The sequence below is a fragment of the Macaca thibetana genome, chromosome 3 (genome assembly GCF_024542745.1).
Source record: "Macaca thibetana thibetana isolate TM-01 chromosome 3, ASM2454274v1, whole genome shotgun sequence".
Lineage (NCBI taxonomy): Eukaryota > Metazoa > Chordata > Mammalia > Primates > Cercopithecidae > Macaca > Macaca thibetana.
The window spans coordinates 70,243,881-70,268,750 of record NC_065580.1 but is presented as its reverse complement, the minus strand read 5'-3'; the positions used below and the strand labels follow the sequence as shown (position 1 = coordinate 70,268,750).

The 24,870-nt window shown below is 37.0% G+C and overlaps 1 protein-coding gene across 8 annotated transcripts in view; it reads right to left on the bottom strand.

Annotated features, from left to right (window-relative positions):
• CDK14 (cyclin dependent kinase 14) overlaps nucleotides 1-24,870 on the bottom strand; it is a 798,330-nt gene that overhangs the window by 408,885 nt on the left and 364,575 nt on the right. For all 8 annotated transcript variants that reach the window (XM_050782870.1, XM_050782869.1, XM_050782873.1 and 5 more), the window contains one exon: nucleotides 8,186-8,265. In XM_050782870.1, the coding sequence (XP_050638827.1) occupies nucleotides 8,186-8,265 (80 nt within the window). The remainder of the gene's footprint in view (nucleotides 1-8,185; nucleotides 8,266-24,870) is intronic.

Sequence of the window (24,870 nt, the reverse complement as noted above, 5' to 3'; positions counted from 1 at the left end):
CTTTTTTGCTAACCTTGATTTAATGGCAATAAGACAACCCTCTGTATGAAATGAAAACGCAGTACGAACTCAAAATTTCTACATAAAATCTATCAGAGAATAATGTTTAAGTGTAGGCTCTGCAGGATGATTGCTCAGGTTCAGCTTTTTTTTTTTTTTTTTTTTTTGAGACGGAGTTCCACTCTTGTTGCCCAGCCTGGAGTGCAGTGGCGCCATCTTGGCTCACTGCAACCTCTGCCTCCTGGGTTCAAGCAATTCTTCTGCCTCAGCCTCCCAAGTAGCTGGGATTACAGTTGCCTGCCACCACGCCCTGCTAATTTTTTGTATTTTTAGTTGACACGGGGTTTTGCCACGTTGAGCAGGGTGGTCTCAAACTGCTGAACTCAGGTGATCCGCCCACCTCTGCCTCCCAAAGTGCTGGGATTACAGGCGTGATCCCCCACACCTAGCCAACTTCAGCTTTTAGCTCTACCACATGCTAGCGTTAACCTTAGGTGAGTGACTGAACCTCTCCATTCCTAACTTTCCTAACCTCAAAATAGCAATAATGATAGTACCTACCTTAGAGGGTTTTGTGAGTGTTAAGTGAGACTAGGCTCTGGCTGTGCAAGTACATACCGAATACTGTCTATTGATACTGATACCATTTTAATTTAAAGTTGTTCCCTATTAGAGTATCTAGATTTCTCTTTAAGCATAATTTTCACCTAAGAAAACCATCACATATTCAAGAATCTACGAAAGGAGACAGCTGGCTTGCTTACCTCATGCCTTGTCTAAGAAAATCTTAAGACAACAAAAAATGTGGAAGTCTAGAATACAGTATCAGAGAGTAAGAACATACACACTTAAAAGTTGTTTGAAAGATGGAATATCCTAAGACATTTTACTCACTCCCTTTCAAACCTCTCCTGTATCTCCCAGCTCTTTATCTGTTCCACATAAACCAGGATGATGCCATATAATGATTCTAAAGTAAAACAGAAAAGCTGACCCTGAGCCCTACGACTTGATTTCTCCAAGCTGCCATGGAGGACAAAATGAGTTTCAAAGTGCCTGAACTTGAATTAATCCATTACACACTCTACTCAATGACAAATAAAATTCAAAGTACATCTTTGGACATAAATCCAAGTTAGATTAGAGTTGCTTCAAGTATTTCCACTTGAGGTGAAAATTACGCCTTAAAATCCAAGTTTCTAGGTAAGCCTGTGAGTGGCAAGTAGCCACTTACAAACTACTTTACTGTGCATGGTGCTTTCTTATTCTGAAATCTTCCTGCTGTTGATATTTTGTAAATGAGAAATTGATCAAAACAGCAGAAGAGGGGTAAATTCAAATTCAGGTGTTCTATCTCAGAACACCATGGTGTGGTTGAACACACCATGCTGCTTCCTCGCCAATGTAAAACTGAACATATCCCAAATGTCTCCCACATTACCCTAAATATTTCAAATTCTACCACCAGATACACAGAGGAGTTATTGTGTCTGGACTTCCAGAAGGATAAATGGGGAAAGCTAAGCAATGATGATGGCTTTTGCTTCCAGATATAAACAGCAGAAAAATAAGACTATGAAAGGCAGAATGAGAAGACAAGAAAAAAACAAGTAACAAAAACTAACCCAGAGTTTAATTTCTCTGCCTTAGAGTCATTTACCTCTACAAAAAAAAAAAAAAAAAATCACCCTGAAGTCAGACTTTATTAAAAAGACATTAAAATATTTTATTCAATGGAAAATAAAATGTCATTTTGTGATCAAGGCCTCAACTATTCTTCTATCATTCCCTGATCTCCAGAACATTCCAAATTCTGAGTTTAAAGATTCCTTGGGAAATCAAAACCACAAATGCCAAGGTAGTTCTTAAGAGATGGCATGATCCAACTGCTATTTTTTGCAAGTAGGGTGACATGGTTTGACTCTGTGCCCTCACCTAAATCTCATGTTGAATTGTAATCCCCAATATTGGAGCTGGGGCCTGGTGGGAGGTGATTGGATCTGGGGGTGGTTTCTCATGTTTAACACCATGCCCCTTCATGTTGTCATATCATTAGTGAGCCAGTGAGTTGCCATGAAATCTGGTTGTTTAAGAGTATATAGACCCTCCTCCCTCTCTATATTCTTCCTGCTTCGGCATGTAAGATGTGTCTGCTTCCCCTTCACCTTATAGGATGATTGAAAGTTTCCTGAGGCCTCTCCAGAAGATGCTGTGCTTCTGGTACAGCCTGTAGAACCATGAGCCAATTAAACCTCTTTTCTTTAGATATTAGTCAGTCTCAGGTACTTCTTTACAGCAGTGCAAGCATGGATTAATACACAGGGTTACTAAGGCCCAAAGCCATTAAGTGCTGTTATGGGCTGAACTGTGTCCCCCCAAAAAATTCATATTGAAGTCCTGACCCTTAGTGCCTTAGAATAGGACTGTGTTTATCTTCAAAAAGGTAATTAAGGTGAAATGATGTCATCTGAGTGGACCCTAAACCAATGTGATTATTGTTCTTACAAGAAGAGAAAATTTGGATGCAGACAGATATATAGGAAAAATGATGTGAAGACACAGGGAGAAGACTGCCATCTACAAGTTAAGGAGAGTGGCTGGCACAGAGCCTTCCTCATAGCCCTCACTGGGAGGGCCATGACACCTTGCTCTCTGATTTCCAGCTTCCAGGACTGTAAGACAATAAGTTTCTGTTGTTTAAGCTACCCAGGCTGTGGTACTTTGTTTCAGCAGCCCCAGCAAACTAATTGAGGTGGCTTGTCTTTTACTGTACAGTGATGAAAAACAAAGTCAGGATCAAAACCTACTGATTTGTGTATATTGATTCAGTAAAGTTGCAGAATACAAAATCAACATACACAAATCAGTAGGTTTTGATTCTGACTTTGTTTTTCATCACTGTACAACATAAAAGAAATCACCTCCAGCTTCCCATGAGAGTTTCTACCTTGCCTTGTAACTGACTCCATTTTCACTCAATATTCTCTTCCACAAAAATGTTATACTTGGTTCAACTTCTTAACGACCATGGTACATATATATTACTTATGCTAAACTCTTGTGAGCTACACTCCCGCATTCCCAACAAGACATTTTCATACAGTTGCCTCATGAGCCCAAAATCTCTAAAACCCAAATCGATAACTCCAAAATGTCAGTAATGACCCTGTTTTGAAATCTAACAAGGTCTTGGCTGGTACAAGACCCTGCTCCTTAGACAAGTCATCTAACCCCTCTGAGCCTTAATTCCATATTTATAATACAGATTCCATAAACAATATAAATTCTACAAAATAAAAATTCAAAATTCTTTCAAAGGACTAGAATGTGAAGATTACATTGGATAACAGCCTTTCAAAACTGTAAAGTCTTAAAAGCAATTCTCCATGCAATCACAAACTATTTCTATCTCTGGCACCATTTTTTCACTCATTCAAACTTAAAACCATTGACATTTCCCTCTCATTCTATAATCAATACTTCATCTAGCTCTGACATCTCTTTCTATAGAATATTATTTTTTGTTGTTAACGTCTAACAAACCCATAATTTCAAATCTGCACTACGTTGAATGACTGACTTATCAGCTTCCAGTTTCTTCTTTTTCTAATCGATATCATATCCAAATATCAGATTTTTCTTCCTAATATGCCCAGCTCAAAAGTCTTCAGAGGGTCTCTAACCCACAGCACAAGATCCCACCTACACAGCCCTGCATTCTACAACACAACTGCAACTGAGGGCCAGTTCCTAAGCTCATCTCAAGGCTTAAAATGAAGTTATGTTGCCAGTCAAAGCCAGGTCTCAGTGTGCTAAGGATTCATTGCATGCCCTGCTTCTCTGTGTTTCCAGAACCTAACCTTTAATGTGCCTCAGGAGCTTGCCTCACACCCAGCCAATGTGAATAAGTAGATCATCAACAACTTCAATGTGATCCTACTGGCTTCTTCCCTTGAACCTCCCACTGATGGGCCTGCTTGTCACACTGGATCCTTCAATACCATTAAGAACTTTCTTGTCACCTTGGACCAAGACTTTGGTCCAAGCACCAACAGTAAGGTTAGGTTGATTAATTCTAGTGCACACCCTGCATACCAGGAATCCTGCCTGCTGGCCAGTTTCATTTTTCTTCTGCTTCCTTGTTGGCCCAGAATCCCTGTCCCTCTCGTCTCTCATATTCAGGGCCTATTGTGTAATTAATTCAGTAGCGCTTTTAACCTTATCTTCCTCCACAGCTTAACAGAAACCCATTGTTCTACCTCAGTCAATCATTTTCAATCCCATCAAACCCAATACCCTCTTTATATAACAAATATTTTACTATCTTTCTTGTCTTTACTATTATGAAATGGAATTCATATATAACAAGATACACACACATAATTTCAAATATTTATATATAAATATAACTTCAAATATATTAATTTATATCTATATGTAACTAATACAAAAAATAAAAATTAATTTATAATAAAACAAAGTATTTAAATATGTAAGTAGACACAACTATACTGGAAAACATTGAAGAGTGGTGCCCACATCTATGTACAGAATCAACATAAGCACAACCACTACAAATGCAAACTGTGGGGTACTGCATTATTGAATTAAATAACACAAGCAGTACTACCACTAAGGAGTTTTTCCAAAGTATGAATAAGTTGTAAACTTTTAAATAAAACAAAATACAATTTTCCCATGTTTTACACTGTAGTTGTATTCCTGGATAGTTTAGTATATATTAAATCTGTGTAGAGCATATTTTGTCTATATGCAAAATAGTTGGGTTTCGGCTTAGAAATATAAACAGATTTTTCACCGGCATGAATGCCCAGTAGGACATTTAAAAAAAGTCTGTGGGACATGAGACAATTGTTTATTATATTAGAGCAGAGATCGACAAACTTTTATTGAAACGGCCAAATAGCATATACTTTTAAGTTTGGGGGACCATACAGTTTGTCAAAAGTACTCAACTCTGTCTAAGAAAGCAGCCATAGACAATACATAAATGAGTGGGAGTGCTGCGTTCAAATAAACTTTATTTACCAAAACAGACAGGAGGCCCCAAGCCATAGTTTGCCTCCCTCTGCATTAGAGTTTCTCACGTAAATGCCAAGCTCTCATCCACTAAACACGGGTTGCATTGTTCAATTATTGTGACGACAACAGCCACTTCTATGGAGCAATAATTACCCATCCTGGCCGGGCGCGGTGGCTCAAGCCTGTAATCCCAGCACTTTGGGAGGCCGAGACGGGCGGATCAGGAGGTCAGGAGATCGAGACCATCCTGGCTAACACGGTGAAACCCCGTCTCTACTAAAAAATACAAAAAACTAGCCGGGCGAGGTGGCGGGCGCCTGTAGTTCCAGCTACTGGGGAGGCTGAGGCAGGAGAATGGCGGGAACCCGGGAGGCGGAGCTTGCAGTGAGCTGAGATCCGGCCACAGCACTCCAGCCTGGGCGACAGAGCGAGACTCTGTCTCAAAAAAAAAAAAAAAAAAAAAAAAAAAAAAAAAAAAAAAAAAAAAAATTACCCATCCCTCCCACCCTATCAGTTGAGAACTCCTGATCTTAACTATTCCTCCTGTTTGCTGCACTTGGCAAAGGCATTGAGCTTTCTGGTCTCAGCTCCTTTTCTATACCTGTCTGGAACACTTCTCCTCAATCTACTCTTTACTGCTTTTCTATCTTATGCCTAATTCAAGTCCCAGCTAACACTTTACCTCCCATCACTAAAAGAAGAATTTCCTTAAAAATCACAATCTTTTAGAAATAATTTCACAATCTTTTAGATTTCACAATCCTTTATAAATAATTTGGCATTAATATACTACCATATATTATTCTTCAACTTATGATTTATATGTTCTACCTCCCACCTGCAAGGCAGGTTCCTTGTGGGAACAAACTGTTATCTAATAATCTGTCATGTTTATAGATTCTAACTTAATGATTTTCCTTAAGTCACTTACTATTGTAGAGGGATTACCATGCTAGATGTTGAGGGTACTGCAGTGAACAATCAGACAAGGTCTCCGCCCTCACTAAGATTATATACTTTATAGAGTGGAAAGAAAATTTCAGATTCCAATAAGAATTATAATGGAAATAAAAATAGGGTGTGATGTGGAGAGTAAAGAAGCATAAAATGATGGTCAGCCACTAATTTAGATAAATGGACAAAGAAACCCTCTCTGAAATGGGATGTTTAAATTGACCCCTAAATCTAAAAAGAGCCAGGGAGCAGCATTCCAGCCATGGGGAAGAACATGTGTAAAATTCCTTAGACAGGAAACTGTAGCGTGTTTGAAGAAAATACGTCATACAGGACTTGAAACAATTTTAAATAAGGGGATTGACATAATATGATTTTAGTTTTCAAAAAGATTATACGGATAACAGAGTAGAGAAGGGATAGTAATAAGGCAAGAGAAGTAAGGTGTATAATTAAGAAGCTCTTACAGAAGTCCAAGGAAGAACTGATGATATCTTGGACTGGGGGTAGCAGCGGAGAAAGAGAACGTGGACAGATTTCAAGTATCACTTAGAGAGGTAATCAACAGGGCTTGTTCATGGCTAGATTTGGGTAGAGGGAACACTGGATGCTGCTATTACTAATACAGGGAGAACATGGTTTCAGTTATAGTAGGAGGATCATGAGTTCCATTCAGATGTGTTAAGTCTGAGATGACTGTTATACAATGATTGATTTTTAAAGGTTAAACTAGCCTTGTATTCCTGAAATGAATCTCAGTTGGTAGTGATGTATTATCCTTTTTATATACTGCTGTATTCAAGAGAAGATGCCAAATAGGCAGGTGGATATATGAAATGGAGATGAAGACAAGGTCTTAGCTAAAGAGATGCATGTGTAGGATATCAACTTAGGGCTGCTCTTTAAATTCACAAAATAAATAATATCACTCAGGACAGGGTGCTTATTAGAAAAAAAAAAAAAAAGAGGCCCTTTCCTGTCCTGAAACTCCCCCTAACTTAGAGAAAGGGTCAGCCTAAGAGAAAAATCTGCCTACTTCGAAAATCTAATGTCACAGAAGAGACTGTTTCAACCATGCAATCTGCTGAAAGGTTGAGTAAAATAAGACAGAGGTATACATTTGACTTGACAAGAAGCAAGTGACTGATGAACTTTATAAGAACAGTTTCTGCTAAAGATCAATGATGGAAACAAAATTAAAACTGAATTAAAAGAAGAATAAGAGGTGAGAGAGTAGAAATAGAAACAATATTTTCAGAAATGATACACATAAATCATATCAATAATTGTGGGAAACAAACCAAACCAGTGACAGACTACAGTTAGTTCATCAATACATTGATAAATTATTGCAGCAAACCACCAATTTATCTTGTTATGGATGAAGAGAATAATAGCTGTGATCCCTTCAATGCAAAAATAAACTGAAGTCCTATGTCAAGATAATCTGCACTTTTAAAAATGTAGTAGAGGTAAACCTACTTATCCTAAAAGTCATTAAACTGAACTGAAAAGTTCCCACTAATAAAAAAAAAAAAAGATACTTTATTTTATTGGAATATAAAAGCCTTTCTATGCAGGTAACAAAGCAAAGATAGAGCTATTTAATTTCATAAAAATTAAAATCTTATATGTAGCAAATAACTACATTATAAAAGAAATTTTAGAAAATAACAGACTAGAGGAAAATATCACAACATAAATGACCCTAATATATAAAGAATGTCTGTATTATCTTCTTTCCAATCAGGAAAACCAATAAAAGTACAGTAAAGGATAGAAACAAAGAAAGAAAAGAAATTCAAATGACTAGTAAGACGGCATGACAAATCCCCATTTTTAAGGACTTTCCTTAAAAATCATCAATACAGAATAATGTTAAACTAATATCTAAGGAACTCTAAAAATAATAGCAGACATACAAATTTCCTCAATTACCTAGATAGCTTCACCATCAATGCACAGCATTTTATTCCACATCTGAGCATACAGCAGATAATCTTGTTTCATTTAACATGATTTGATATGACTGCAAGAGATGCTGATTTTTAAACTTCAGTTTACACATTTTAATGAAAGATACAATCATGTAATTTTAAAACTCAGCATATTTAGAGGTGTATAATATTAAAATAGCTATGGTGACCACAGAAACACAAAAGCAAAATCAACAAGGAAAAGCGCCTACCTTCCCTGATAGCCGTGAAAGGTGTCCCTTCTTCTTCCTGCAGCCTGATCACCTTCAGAGCTACCAACTTCCCATTTACCCTGTGAGAAATGAAAGATAAGTGAATCCATGAATATATGTGCTCATTATAATTGTCTTCCTTATAATTTATAAAACTAAATAAATTCGCTTTTATGCTAAAAATGTCAGTGACTCAACTATACCGCCAAAGCAAGGTTAGTTTCAATAAGGCTGGTAATTCTATATCATCATCATAAATATTCACATTTTAAATATTCATACTTGCACAGGCCAAGATTTAACTGAAGTTTTCTATGATTCACTGTGTTCCTTCCAGAATGAAACTGGTATTTAACCAAATCATCACACTTGATAATTATTCTCAGATTAATTAAAAATCATGCAATCAAAAATAACTCTGTTTCTTTGTTTCTCCAATAGCTCCCTCTTTGTTCCTTCTGCTGAAATGTCTTCATTTTCAGTCTTTAGTTGAGGTCATTCAATTCCCAAGGACAGAAACTTGACATTCTTCTCTCTCTCTCAACAACACCCATTCCCATTTTTTCCTTTTTTTTTTCTTTTTTACTACAACGTCCTAAAATTATATTTGGTCTAGTTGTGTTTTATATTACAGTATGTCATCAAAAAAGTTATGAATATTTTACCATTACAAGATTACACAAGACCTATCCAAAGCAGATGGTCCTTCCAGACACATTCTAAATATGTGTTGGCGCCAATTAAAAGTAAGATTGTGCTATGGAGATAACTTTTTATTCAGTCAATTCTGTCATCAATCAAAGATATGACTATCTATATTAGTACCCTCCTTCAGTGTTCTATTTTCTACCTACACTGGGCCTAGAACCATACTTTATTTGGTTTGTTTGTTAATTAAAATAGGAAAAAACAAAAGCACATATATAATCCTCAGTGGATTGGTTCCAGGATCCCCTCTGATACCAAATCTGAGGATGTGCAAGTCTATTACATAAAATGCTGTAGTGTTTGCATAAAACCTGTGTACACCACCCATACACTTTAAATCATCTCCAGATTACTTATAATACCTAATACATTATAAACACTATGTAAATAGTTGTTATACTGTATTTTTTACACTTATAATTTTAATTGTTATATTATCTGTCTTTTCTCCCAAACATTTTCAGTCCAAAGTTGGTTGAATCCAGATGCAGAAACCTCGAATATGGAGAGACAACTGTATTAAAAATGTAAAAGGTACAAGATATATAGACTTCCATATATATGTATCACACATATATATATACATATACACACATACACAAACAGTAGTATGCAGAGTACACTCTATATTGTTTATGTCACTTAACAACATATTTGGGTGACATAAATTCAGAGAAAGCTGCCTTTTGCTTTTGAAAACCACAGGGTGTTCTTATGTATGAGTATATCATACTACATTTAATCCCAGTCCTCTATTGATAGCTATGTAGCTTGTTCCCAAATTTTGCTACTACAATGATGCAATAAATATTCTTGTATGTGTAATTACATCTATGTAAAAATATGTCTGTAAGATAAATTCCTAAAAGTACAATTGCAAGGTCAAAGGTACATGCATTTCTAATTTCCAATTTTGATGAATATTGGAGAATCATCCTACATAGAGGATACCAATATAAATATTTGGTATCCTTTCCTATAGCAAATAGAGCTCATCTGCTTCTCCTCCTTCACCTATGCTATATGTTCTCAGTGTCTGATTTTGCCAATCTAATAGGTCAAAAATGGTTTCTTGTTGCAAGTTAAATGGCTACCAAAGATCTCTAGAGGTTAAAGAACTAGCAAAGGAGAACTTATGTGGGCCAGAGAATCCAGTGTCTGAGTTTGGAAGAATTTGAATGTCTCTTTTTTAAACCTACATCTATTTGGTCTGTTTTTGCTCAAAAAAAAAAAAAAAAAAAAACTGCCATAGACATAAAACCCAAAAGAACAAGGAATTCATCATAGTCGAACCATCCTAGTGGCATTTCTCATTGAGTGGATTACAGACATACATTATTACTGGTTACAGTAATGGGATAGGGAGACCTGATTATAAGGCTCCACATCATACCATCTCCTCAAGGTTAGGAGTTGTTTCTTTTTCCTCCTGCTTTAGCAGAGAGGACAGGCCTGCTGCTTTCCTGTTCTGCAACCTCTTCTCCTGGATATATTTTTCTTGATTTTTCTAATCCTGTTTGTGCTCTAGGTACAGGCAAAAAAAAATTACTATGCACATGGGGTTCAGCTGGAGACTGTACCTGGTACTCTTCACTTCGTCTTTTAGGACTAAGCACTTTGGCGGGGCTTGACGCTGGGATGCAGTTAGTGCTGACCTCTGCATGAATTTTTCTCAGCCCAGTTGAGCTCATCACTGGCTCCCTGAGGAGGCAGTAACTGATTCCAGGAACTGCTTGGAATTTTCCCCTCATTTACAGATATTTTCCCCTCACTCATAAAACACACACAACCTTTTTCCCGCAAAGCTTTCCATTTCTCTTGAGAGCATTAACTTGTATGGATCACGTATTGTGAACTGAGTTCTGGAATATAGGGACCACATGCTTCTGTAGGTTGTATACTTAAAGCACATTCTCAGGCATGAAACTATGATTGCCTTGTAACACAATGAAAGGACACCAGCCTTTAATTGAATCAACACGCATTTTTTAAGTGCAACTAAAGATGGATTCCCCCTAAGTAACTTCATTGACTAATTTGTATTATTTTCATGGTGAAAAGGGTCTTTGAAAAGATTTTCTATGATAACTGCATAAAAAAACAAGACCTAGGTTCATGGAATTCATATTCTGAATTCTCCATGAATTGAACCTCCAAGTGTTTGTTTTTAATAAGTTATGATCATATCAGCAGTTCACGACACTAAGATTTTATGTATTACATCATTTGAAACTAAAATTTCCTTAAAATATATACTACATCATAAGTTCCAGAAATGAAGGGGACCTTTTCTGTTTTATCAACTGATATGTGCCCAGTATCTAGGACCTTCAGGGCACAGAGTAGATTCTCAAAATATTTCACTGGATGAATATTGATGCTGTTATAATAGTATACCGACATTTTCCTCAACATACCTGCAAAATAAGTCCAGAATAAATTACTAAAAGTATTATTTCCAAAAAATTTCAAAAATACCAAAATTTTATAAAGTTTTCAACATCTTTCATGTTAGTTTTAAATGTTTATTTTCTTTCTACAAATAAAACATGTGGTCTCTATATTTACTGCATCTACATATGGAAAAGTTTTTATTTCCTTTAAGTTTTAGAATTTGTAGAATGCTTTGTTAATTGTTTTTGCACCCAGCAGACATGTTTCAAAACACTCACTAACCTTTAATAATCTGAGCCCAGACCACTAATCTTTTCTACTATTGCTTCACTGATTTCTCATTAAGAATCATATTGATTATCAAATTGCTCTTTAACCTAAGAGTCATTGTGACTTTCTCCTTTCTTAATTAGTTTTTATCTACATGTCTCAACACTCAGCAACTACTGAATCTCTGTTTTAAAGCCTAGTAAAAATGTTAAGTCACTGGGTCCACTTTTAGAAAAAGTACCTGTGGAAAAAAATAACATTAAGAAATTTTTTAATAGTCTACCTTTTGTGCACGTGTATTTTAAATCTTTTTTTTTTTTTTTTTTTTTTTGAGACAGGGTCTCACTCTGTTGCCCAGGCCGAAGTGCAATGGCATGATTATGGCTCACTGCAGCCTCCAGCCTCCATCTCCTCGGCTCAAGAGATTCTCCTACCACAGCCTCCAGAGTAGCTGAGACTACAAAGCCATGCCACCACACCAGGCTAATTAAAATAAAATAAAAAAAAAATTAGAGAAAGGGTCTCATTATGTTGCCCAGGCTAGTTTTGAACTCCTGGGCTCAAGTGATCCTACTGCCTCACTCTCCTAAAGTGCTGGGATTACAGGTTGTGAGTCACCGCGCCCAGTCTTATTTTAAAGTTTGGTATGACCTGAAATATTTGAAAGTGTAAGTTACTAACTCATTTACAAAATGGAAATTTTTAAAGATATCAAAAAAGATATATTACTGTACGAAAAACAAAACAAACATTTTGTCTTCTAATTATTGTGAGGATTTAATCTATTTTATGAAAACTTAAAACATATAATTCAAACATCGATTTAAATAACTTGAAATAATCACAAAATTCAAATTGAATCAATAAATTAGAGCTGTTTACAGAAAAACATTGAAGATCCCTCTTCAACAAGTCTTATTAATTAAATCAAAGGCTAATGAACAGAAGGCAATCAGGGCTTGATTACCAGTGGAGATGTTAATTCAGGTAAATAACATGATGAAAAAAGGGCTCTAAATTGTGCTAATATTACCACAAAATGTTCTACTGCAGTTACTGCCAAATTTGCCTGTAGTTGCTTTAAGCTGTATAGAGAGCCATTTTATTTCAGAGATTCTTTATGCTTATTCTCTTATTTTTCCAGTAACTGTCATTCCCAGCTTGGCCCAAAGGAGCCGTGACTCACTGCTTTATTCTGCCCATCACGCAGCATGAGTTCCAAAGTGCTGTACCAAGAAAAACAGAATTGGGCAGGAGTGGGGAGAGTATCTCCATGCACAGGACATGGGGACACTGGGTAGCCAGGTAGAGCCAGGCTGAAAGGGGATCTAACTTTCAAACTGTTTCTAAGCACAAAGCACAAATCCAAATCCATCAATTTCAGAAACTTTGTCCATACGTCTGTGTGCCCTAAACGTGTAAATATAAAATTTTCTTGTGGGAGTAAAGCAAGGTCTAGAATGTTGGGGGCCACACCGGGGGTGGTGGAGAATGAAAGAACACACACAAAGACAAAGACACACAGAGAACATGGCGGCCGCACTCAGAGCCTTCGCCTCACTTTATTTATACTCCATAAACCTCACGTCAGCAGAAAGAATGCAATGCAAAACAAACTTTCTTTTCCCACATGTAACCTTCTACTCAGTACCTTGTTTCTATATTCTTTCTTATCTACCCACCTTCTTGGCGCCTACGGGAGTTCATTAAAAGTTCAGTTGGAGATACTGTCCTTGAGCCCTATCTATTCTCAGCATACTGTTTTCAAAGGCCCCTGCACTTTGGGAGGCCGAGACGGGCGGATCATGAGGTCAGGAGATCGAGACCATCCTGGCTAACCCAGTGAAACCCTGTCTCTACTAAAAAATACAAAAAATTAGCCGGGCGAGGTGGCGGGTGCCTGTAGTCCCAGCTACGCGGGAGACTGAGGCGGGAGAATGGCGTGAACCCGGGAGGCGGAGCTTGCAGTGAGCTGAGATCCGGCCACTGCACTCCAGCCTGGGCGACAGAGCGAGACTCCGTCTCAAAAAAAAAAAAAAAAACAAAGGCCTCTGCATAGAAGTTTTCAGTAAAGAAAACAGCCTATTTATTTTCTCACCCATTCATTTGTTCATTTAATGTTTTGCAAAAACAATAAAGGAAAACTCCCACTTAGCTCAAAGTACATTTTCCAGTTTCAAAAGAAACTGGTTATGAAGCTCAAAGAGAACTTTCTTAAGGAAAAAAAATTCTCAAAGGAAAGCCTAAAGGTCTTCTATTCCATTAGTTACTTCAAATTAATAGAATAACTTGGCACAAGAAAATAAAATTACAAATATTATCTGGGTCATCTTTGAAAATAGTGTCCATGTGCTAACACCTAGAAGAAATTATGTCTAGAGGATATGAAGGAAATTAAAGCAGTATACCCAAAATAAATTTAATATACTCTGGGAAATTTAATATATTCTGCTTCTCTCTTCCATTATGATTTTGTATCAAGAGAAACTGCAAAGGAAAATAAGACCAAGTACAGATAGATACAATGCTCTTGTTTCCTTGCCGTATTGGTCAAGAGGCAATAGAAGGAAATGTAGATACTACGGAGGCAGGGACAGTAGAAAGCTGGAGTAGGGCAAGGACAATATTTTCAGAAGAATTTACAGATTTTTGGCAAAATTATTAAAAATATTTTTAAAGTTATACTAATAGTGTTTCATTTAATTCCCTCTTTATATGCTAGTTAAAATGCTCACTATACTGTATTTATTACATACATATTTCAAAAATTAAGCTTAAATATTCATGACATTGTTATTGTCATCTAAATTCAATTCCTATTCAGGTGTGAATAAGAAGTCATCTCAATACTGTTTTAACATTTACTCTTTAGGAACATCCCAAAAGTGGTAACTACTATATTTTATTCTAGAAAAATAAATTAGAATTTCAAGGTAAACTGTCAGTAATTACACCTTGTCATAATCTATATCAAAGTAATACAGAGAGAAGTGGAAGAAGACTAAAACTAGTTTGTCTTAATTTCTTTTTTAAAAAACTTATGGATACATTATAGTTGTACATATTTACAGGGTACGTGTGATATTCTGATATAAGCATACAATGTGTAATGAGCAAATTATGGTAACTTAGTCATCCACCACCTCAATTATTTATCATTTCTTTTTGTTGGGAACTTTCCAAATCCACTCCTCTAGCTATTCTGAAATATGCAATAAATTATTGTTAACTATAGTCATCCTATTGTGCTACCAAACGGTCTTATTCCTTCTATGTAACTATATTTTTGTGCCTATTAATCAACCCCTCTTTATCTTCCATCTCTCCACTACCCTTGCCAACCTCTAGTAACCATCATTCTACTCTACCTCCATGAGAAAAATTTTTTAGTTCCCATATATGAGTGAGAACATGTGCTATTTGTCTTTAGCGCTTGGCTTATTTGCCAACTTAATGTTCTCCAGTTCCACCCATGTTGTAGCAAATGACCATATCTAATTCTTTTTTATGGCTGAATAATATTCTATCACATTTTCCTCATCCGTTCATCCACTGATGGACACTTAGGCTGATTCAATACCTTGACTATTGTGAATAGTGCTGCAATAAACATGGAAGTGCAGGTATCTCTTCAACATACTGATTTCCTTTCTTGGATAGATACACCTGGGAGTGGGATTGCTGGATCATATAGCAGTTCTAGTTTTTTGAGGATCCTCCAAACTGTTGTCTATAGTGGCTAGACTAATTTACATTCCCACCAACAGCATACAAGCATTCCCCTTTCTCCATACTCTCATCACTATTTGTTATAGACTGTCTTTCGGATAAAAGCCATTTTAACTGGAGTGAGGTGATATCTCACTGTGGTTTTGATTTGTATTTCTCATATTTTTAATGATGCTGAGCACTTTTTCATACACCTGTTGGACATGCATATCTCTACTTTTGAGAAATGTCTATTCAAATGTTTTGCCCATTTTTTAATCAATCTTTAGGAGTGTGGGGGGATTTTTTGGGGGTTTTTTGTTGTTGTTGTTGTTGTTGTTGTTTGCTATTTGAGTTCCTTATGTATTCTGGTTATTAATCCCTTGTCTGTTGAACAGTTTGCAAATATTTTCTCCCATTCTATAGGCTGTATCTTCACTTTGTTGATTGTTTGCTTGTGGAAGCTTACTACTAAAAGAAAACATTGGGAAATGCTTCAGGACATTGGTTGGGCAAATAGTTCTTCAGTAAAACCTCAAAAATACAACCAAGCAAAGCAAAAATGGACACATTAATTTCTTTTTGAATAAAATTCAAAGATTAATAAAACAATAGTAGAATGGCTATTTATTAGGATGTGACTAACAATGCAAAAAGATTTAATGCAATGAGGAAAGGGCATATTCAATCAACAATTATTACCTATAAAAAGAATTGATTGCTACTAAGCATGATTCATCATTATCAATGCTTTATACACAAACTCGTAATACTTAGAAACATAATATTAGAGTAGCATATAATGTTCATAGGAAAAAATTAAATTACGTTCATTTCAGCAATTTTGAGCCACCCAAATTTGCACCTTTCTAAAAATGAAATCTGTCAACATTATCACTTTGCAATTAAAAGTAACCTCAGTAATCATCCAGGCTCCCAAAGGGACAAAAAGATGCTCACTGGCTTGATGGTCTATCCTTGTACTCTCACTGCCTGGAACAAAGCAGTCCCTAAAAGATTTTGATGGAACCCCAACTCCTCTACAAAAATTCAAATTATTTAGTTCTTCCCTAAGTTGAGACAAAAATGCTTCCTGTGAGTTTTACTCTGATTCAAGATCTGAATCCACAAAGACTAAATAAACTAGGTCCTCTTCTATAAGACAGCCTTTCACTTAATGAAATTTTAATATCCCACCCCTTATTCAATAAATGTTAACTGAGAGACTATGAGTCTGTGTGTGGGATAAAGGATAAACAATACAGGCAAATCCCCCCAATACAGTCTAGTCCCCTATACTATTGACTAGAGCCAATAGTCTAGCCAAGAAAACAGACACAGAACACCTAAGTACAAAAATGACTGAGGCATGTCAAAGAGATTCCGGAGGCTCTCATTTGTAAAATGAAACAATTTGTGCATTAGTAAAATAATACCTGCAATTTAAAGATACAAAGTATGTCTAAATTTATAAGTTTTAAAATGAAACAAAAAAACTTAATTGGTCATTTTGGAGGTCATTATAGAATCATTTCATTACTTAAAACCTTTTAATACAGAATATATCAAGCATTTTCCTTCCCTTTCATACTCTTTCATATATACTATACCTCAGTATAATTAAATATTGTAGTTGATTTTAGGAAGTTTCTCTACAGATATACTGCATGTAACAAATGAGGAAGGAAAGACAGAATTTGAATATCACCATTTTGCTAACCATAATCACTTAGTAGATTATCGACAGTTAGATTCTGACCAAGTCTAAATCTACCTACTTATTTAAAGGGCAAAAGGGAACAAGTTATAAATAACACCATTAGGAAACAACACGGAAAACCCAGACTTCATAAAGTTCTATAGGAGAAACGAATCTGTTTCTTCAACAAATCAATTTCAAGGGGGAAAAAAGGCAGGGTAGGGGTAACCTATGGACTAAAAGATTGACATATAACTGCAATTCACTGCAATGTATAGACTCAATTTTTCTGGATTCAAACAAAGTGTATTTTAATACTGTATAGTTGATGTTAGGGAACCATTTAATTTTTTACATGTTATCATATAGTACTATCATGTGTTTTAAAACACAATGCTTATCTTTCAAAAAATAAAACTAATATAAAATAATATAAGGTCTGGGGCTTCTTTCAGAATAATTTCAGCGAATGAATATAGATGAAATATGGTCAGTCATGAGTTGCCAATGTTTGAAGATGGGTGATGGCTTAATGGAACTTTATTATGACTATGCTCTCTACTAGTTATTTTCTATAATAAGTTCTTTTTTAAAGAGTACAATATGAATTGGTATAAACGTGATAAGAGAAAATCACAGCACACTATATAAAAGAAATAGGGAGGCTGGGGAAGGAAGATCACTTCTGACCAGGAGTTTAAGACATGCCTGGGCAACACAGCAAGACCCTTTCTCTCTACAAAAATTTTAAAAATAGCTGAGCATGGTGGCACATGCCTGTAGTCCCAGCTACTTAGGATGCTGAGGTGGGGGAACCACTAGAGCCCATGAGTTCGAGGTTATAGTGAGCTATGAATGTACCATGCACTTCAGCCTAGGCAACAGAGCATGCCCATGTCTTTTTATTTTTTTTATTTATTATTTTTTATTTTTTGAGATGGAGTCTCACCCTTTTGCCCAGGCTGGAGTGCAATGGTGCAATCTCGGCTCACTGCAACCTCTGCCTCCTGGGTTCAAGCAATTATCCTGCCTTAGCCTCCTGAGTAGCTGAGATTACAGGTATGCACCACCATGCCCAGCTAATTTTCTGTATCCTTTGTAGAGATGGGGTTTCGCCATGTTGGCCAGGCTGGTCTCGAACAACTGAACTCGTGATCTGCCCACCTCAGTGCTATATTCATTCGCTGAAATTATTCTGAAAGAAGCCCCAGACCTTATATTATTTTATATTAGTTTTATTTTTTGAAAGATAAGCATTGTGTTTTAAAACACATGATAGTACTATATGATAACATGTAAAAAATTAAATGGTTCCCTAACATCAACTATACAGTATTAAAATACACTTTGTTTGAATCCAGAAAAATTGAGTCTATACATTGCAGTGAAATGCAGTTATATGTCAATCTTTTAGTCCATACAGGCGTGAGCTACTGCACCCGGCTTCCCATCTCTTAAAAAAGAGAAAAGAGGCCAGGCGCGGTGGCTCAAGCCTGTAATCCCAGCACTTTGGGAGGCCGAGACGGGCAGATCACGAGGTCAGGAGATCGAAACCATCCTGGCTAACACGGTGAAACCCCGTCTCTATTAAGAAATACAAAAAACTAGCCGGGCGAGGTGGCGGGCGCCTGTAGTCCCAGCTACTCGGGAGGCTGAGGCCGGAGAATGGCGTGAACCCGGGAGGCGGAGCTTGCAGTGAGCTGAGATCCGGCCACTGCACTCCAGCCTGGGCAACAGAGTGAGACTCCGTCTCAAAAAAAAAAAAAAAAAAAAAAAAAGAGAGAAAAGAAGAGAGAGAGAAAATAAGAGGCAAAAGAGAGGGGAGGAAGGAAGGAAGGAAGGAAGGAAGGAAGGAAGGAAGGAAGGAAGGAAGGAAGGAAGGAAGGAAGGAAGGAAGGAAGGAAGGAAGGAAGGAAGGAAGGGAGGAAGGAAGGAAGGAAGGGAGGGAGGGAGGGAGGGAGGGAGGGAAAGGGAAGGGAAAGGGAAGGGAAAGGGAAAGGGAAAGGGAAAGGGAAAGGGAAAGGGAAGGGAAGGGAAGGGAAGGGAAGGGAAGGGAAGGGAAGGGAAGGGTCTGTTTTTACATTCCACAGGAAAGGATTAAGCTGAAAAAAGGAAGATAAAAGAATAAGCCAAGAACATTCCAGGCAGATGGAACAACCTGCACAAAAGCTCAGAGGGAGAGAATGTGATGTGTTAAACAAAAATGAAGAAGGGAAGGAGGGAGGGAAAGAAAAAACTGGGGAGGAAGGATAGAGCTAGTGAGTTGTGGGTGGAAGAGCTAGAGAGAAGGACAGTAGCCAGATCACAAAGGGCCTTCTGGGCTGCATAAAGGACTGATACAAAAAACACTGAAAGATCTTAAGAAGGGTAACAGCATGATTAACTTCTGTACCTGTAGCTCACTCACTATGGTGTGGAGAATTCCTGAAGGAGCACACAGTGGGAAACGGAAGGGCAGTCAGAAAGCTGTTGTGGGGCTCTGGGTGAAACTTGGTGGCTAATATTACCAGGGTACTGGTAAGAGCAATGGAAAAAAAAGGAAAATGATATTTTGAAGACAGAAGAAACAGGCTGTCAGGAGAAACTGAATTGGATTAGGGAAATTATAAAGGATGACTCCATAACTTCCTGATTTTAGCATCTAAGTGGATGGAGGTATCATTTATTGAAATGATTGAAATTAAAGGAGGAAAGATTTAGACAAAAAGTATCAAGAGTTCTGTCTGAGAAGAAGATCTTAGTCTGGGAACATCCAACTGGAGACATAAAGGAAGCATTGGTATTTATGAATCTGAATCTCAATAGAAAAATCTAGGCCAGACATATAAATTTATGAGTTACTTGGGGGACTGGCAAGAGACAGCCAGTTTTCTGTTAAAGCAGAAGTAAACACTCTGAAAAGAGGTAGAGAATATGTAGGAATTTCCTGATCAGAGAATGATGTTCTGTATCTAGAACACATGGAAAGAGCCTAAAGGATGGAGGAAAGGGACAGTATGGGGCATATATTAAGAAACATGATACTTTCAGATGGTTTAAAACAAAAAGGAAGAAGAATATGAGGATGCAGTCTGAGGGATAGTGGATGATCAGGGAGTTTTATACTTTGGGTAGCGCCTGGGATATGACATAGTGATGTGAGGCAGAGAGGATTCCATCGTGGCAGTCTCTTGGAAGCAGTGGAATAGCGGCTACTGTTTTGGCTGCTGCTCAGCACAGCCGCCCCTGTGTGCATTAGGCAAAGCCTGTAGAGGAATGGGCTGAGCTTTTGCAGCTGTGCAGATGACAAGGTACAGGTCCTCAACCTTGGCTGCATATCAGAATCACCTGAGGAAATTTGAAACAACAATGCCTAGCCCCGCCCATGATTTAACTGGTGTGGGGTGGAGTCCTAGCATCTGTATTTATAAAAACACCTGCAGTGATTCTAATATGCAACCAGGACTGAAAATCATTGTGTTAAACCTTCAGGTTCCAACACCAGCTTCTCACTGCTTCTCTTCCTTTGCCTGGTCTCTCCAAAACTGAAGTCTCCTTTTTATTATAAACATTCAAAAGTTTTTCAACTATTTTGAGTATCCTCATAGTTGAAAGCTCAGTGGTGAACAAATGTGTCAAGTCCTTACCACGTAAAAGAAATACTGAAATGGCACCTTACTGGAAAACGTACTACACTCTGAGGTATAGCTGAACAGCCTGTTTTAGATCCACCATCAGCAACAGCACATCATTCAACTGCCTATAATCCTCCTATCTACCAGAACATAACTGGGAACATTTAGCAACATTTTAAAAATAAGCAGATATATAATAGCTTCAGTGTTCTGCAAGTCTACTAGCTTAAAAATCTGATCCAAACAAGGAATTAAGGTTATTTAAGTATGACTTTTTTTTTTTTTACTAACTTCTTGTCACTATTTTGCTTTCTAATTGTTCAGAAACCACCGGAACAATATTTTCATTAGAGAAGGGGGAAGAAGAAGAGCATGAAAGGGGAATGTGACACCATTTCCTTTGGTTCTGGTTAATAGATTTATCTTCTGTAAAGGTCTGGACATCTCAAGACTGCTAACGTCTCTCCAATTTTTCATAGTTCCTCAAAGGTCACTGACAATGATGAAACAATTTCAACTCCAAATTTCTTTAAAATTCTGTGAAACAGTCAATCTCAAGTCTTCAATCAGAACTCCATAGAGAACCAAAGTACTGTCAAATGTCCTAAGACATTTGTCAATTTAATTCACATCTATATTTGTTCTGTGCTTTCATGCTTGAAACGAACTCTCCTTGGAAACAATGATGTCAGGAGGTGAGTGCTTGCACTTCTTCTGTGACCTTTCTACCCCCACAACCCCTGTGTGTGTGAACTTCAAAGCAGAGTTCACACTCGGTTTCTAATTCTTCCACTCTTCTCATTGAGATGACTTGTGCTTATCTGCTTTGATGTTTGATTATTCAATTTTGAGAGACTTTAATCATCCATTTTAATACATTAACCTTCTGGAGTTTTAGGGCTGTGGGTTGTATACTTCTCAGGACCTTGAAGAGAAATATTTCCTAGATGCAAGGAACTGTTCCAGGTGGAGCAAGAAGTAACATGCATAGAGCCCTTGAGGAGATTACCGGCTAACAGAGAAGACAGGAAAGTACCAAAATGAATGATGAAAGAAGGAAAAATTCTAAAGAAAAGTAAGGCAAAGTTATCAAGGACCAGGAATGGAAGAACCGCAAACACATCAAAAGGAGGCAAAGCACAGGAAAAATCCCCAAGTCATCCACAGAGGTAAAATGTAGTTGTTTGCATATACTCTTGAAATTACTAGAGAAGGGCCGTGTTTGATGAGATGGGATAGTTTCATAAAAAATAAGTGAATGTAGTTCCTTATGAGGACTTTTTCAGATTGATTTTTCTCACATACTGAGATTTGAAACCTACTATGTTAATTAGTTCTGTAAGTTTATACATAAACATAATACCCACATGTACCATATAATACCCACATACACTGAAAACTATGAAGAAAGGAATTCTGCGAAGGCAAACCAACACCAAATAACAAAAATGAAGAAGAAGGAAGAAAGGGGGAAGGAGAAACCAGGTAGGAGGAGGGTGGAGGAGGAAGAGGAGAAGGAGAGGAGGAAAAGGAGAAGAGGAGGAGGGGGGAGGGGGAGGAGGAAGAGGTATTTTCGTTTTTCTCTGATCCTACTTTCAAGAATACTTGTCTGGAGAAACACATTACTGAGGTCTTTGAAAAGGCTGTATTTTACATTTCTAGAGAAATCAAATTTTCTCCTTCTGAGGTCAAGTTGCCATTTCAAGTAGATTTTTATCTGTAGTAGCTTTTTATTTTCCCACAGAAACTGTCTTAGAAAAGCAGAAAAGAAATGGATATACTTCTTGATATTATCACTTGTCCTCAATCTTTGATTACTTATTACACTCTTGCTAATTCTTACATACTACATCTCATACTGTATCTAAAAATCAAAGTCAAATCCATTCATTCATAATTTTGTTTTAAAAGCCAAATACACCATCACGATGAGAGTGAATCATTACATGAGCTAGAATTAAAGAAAAGCAGATAAATCTGATGCTCAACTTTACAGCATTTCAAGCCTCCTGGTCCAAAGATGTGTTTAAAGCGTTCTGTTCCTGTTTCTTAAACAGAGTCATAAATGCCCCCCCTTTCTCTAACAGAGGCATACACGTCCAGGATCATGCAAGAAAAGTCAAGTTTCCACTCTCATGAAAAAAAGCATCTCCAAAGAAGTGAAATGAGATGCACAAAAAAAAAATCACATCACTGATTCACCACTATGAGGCTCTGAGGAGTCCCCAAGTATTCACTGCCAAATAGTATTAACCAGAGATTTTGCATGTCGCATCCAAAAATAGTCATATGAAATTAAGTGAAGCTTAGAACAGCAGGAGAAAACAATTAAAACAGCCCTCAAGAGTCATTAAGGCAGGGGTATTCAGAGTTCAGACTCTTCCCCACCCATTCTAATAGAGACCAAAACACACACACACACCCCTCCAGTTTAAGTTATAAACACAATTTTAAGCTAGTATTTTCTTTTTCTGGTTGCCTGCAAAGGCCCTTGGAGAACAAATAAAGAAAATTTCACAGTAGCCTGGTGAAAGTAATAGAGAGATATTAAGACAAGAGGATTATGAGTGATTTTTATTTTCCCCAATAAAAATGTATTACTTTCATACTTATAGGAAATGTTACTGTTGAATATATTCAAAAGGAAATTAAAAATAATATCAAGAAAAGCCAAATTTATGTACTTTAACGTTTTTATGACAAAAAAAGGATTAGAGAACAATGCTACGTGGCATCACTGATTACCTGAATCTAAAGGACTCTTATTCTAAAAATAAGGGTGTTACTTAAAATGGACTGTCTTACAGGCAAGACCATTATCAAATTAAAAAGTTATTCAATTAAATATAAAGTTGAAAAAGAACTACCTACACATGTTGAAGATCAGGTTTTATATTACTTCATATATAACTGAAGAGCTAAACAGATTTTAAAAAGAAAAAATTCTAAGAGTTATATATAACTGGTATAAGAAAGACCTACGCTGGCCAGGCGTGGTGGCTCACACCTGTAAACTCAGCACTTTGGGAGGCCAAGGCAGGCAGATCACTTGCAGTCAGAAGCTCGTGACCAGCCTGGCTAAGATGGTGAAACCCCATCTCTACTAAAAATACAAAAATTAGCCAGGCTTGGTGGCAAGTGTCTGTAATTTCAGCTGTTCTGAAGTCTGCAGCAGGAGAATCATTTGAACACAGGAGGCAGAAGTTCCATTGAGCTGGCATCATACCACTTCACTCCAACCTGGGCAACAGAGTGAGACTCCATCTCAAAAAAAGAAAAGAGAGGAGAGGAGAGGAGAGGAGAGGGGGAAAAACAAAAAGAAAATAAAAGACCTATGCCAGTGTTACTTCTAAAACCTAGCAAGCAAGCCGAAGTATAAATTAGCCTGATTTGGAATGAACTGGTTTTATACACAGTCAACAAATTTAATATCAAGATAATAGTCTTTAATTCAAAAATAGAGCCAGGCGAGGTGGCTCACACCCTTAATTTCAGCTAGTTGGGAAGCTGAGGCAGGAGGATTGCTTGAGCCCAAGAGTTCAAGGCTGTAGTGAGCTATAATTTTGCCACCGCACTCTAGAATAGGTGACAGAGTGAAACCCTGTCTCTAAAAATAAAGTAAAAGCAAAACTAGCACTGATGTTCAAGTATCCACTACGTGGCAGACCCTGGGCCAAGGACTTCATTTACATTGTCTCATTTAATCACTCTAATACCTCTGTGTGATGGATACTATCATTATCTTCACTTTATAAAGAAACTGAGACACAGGATAGCTAAATAATTTGTTGTAAGTCATACAACTAGAAGAGGCAGGTTCACAATTGGGATCTAGGTGGTCAGACTTTCTAAGTTATCTGTGGGGTTGCAATAATTAAAGCATGAACCACAGAAGAAACATGTGTAGCCCACACTCTTATATTACTCCTTCATTCATTAAAGGCACTCTGCTTATAACAGTGTTTTGTTTTTGTTTTTTTTTTTTAAGACACTCATGATGAAATTATTTAATCTGAAAGTAGTGTCATTATTCTTGGTGGTTTTCAACTAATCATTCTTTACAAACGTCAAAATAAACCAATATATTTTAGAAAGACATTAATAAGTCCTATCTCAATTATAACACTGATTGATACATATTTATGGAAGAATACTTGGTCAGTACAGAAAAATTTTTCACCAACAGTAATCTCACTATTCAGAGTTAAATTCTTCAACGTGTATGTATATTTTCCAGGATTTTTTCAGATGTAGATTTTTTTTTCCCCAAAAACAACATTCTACAGAACTTT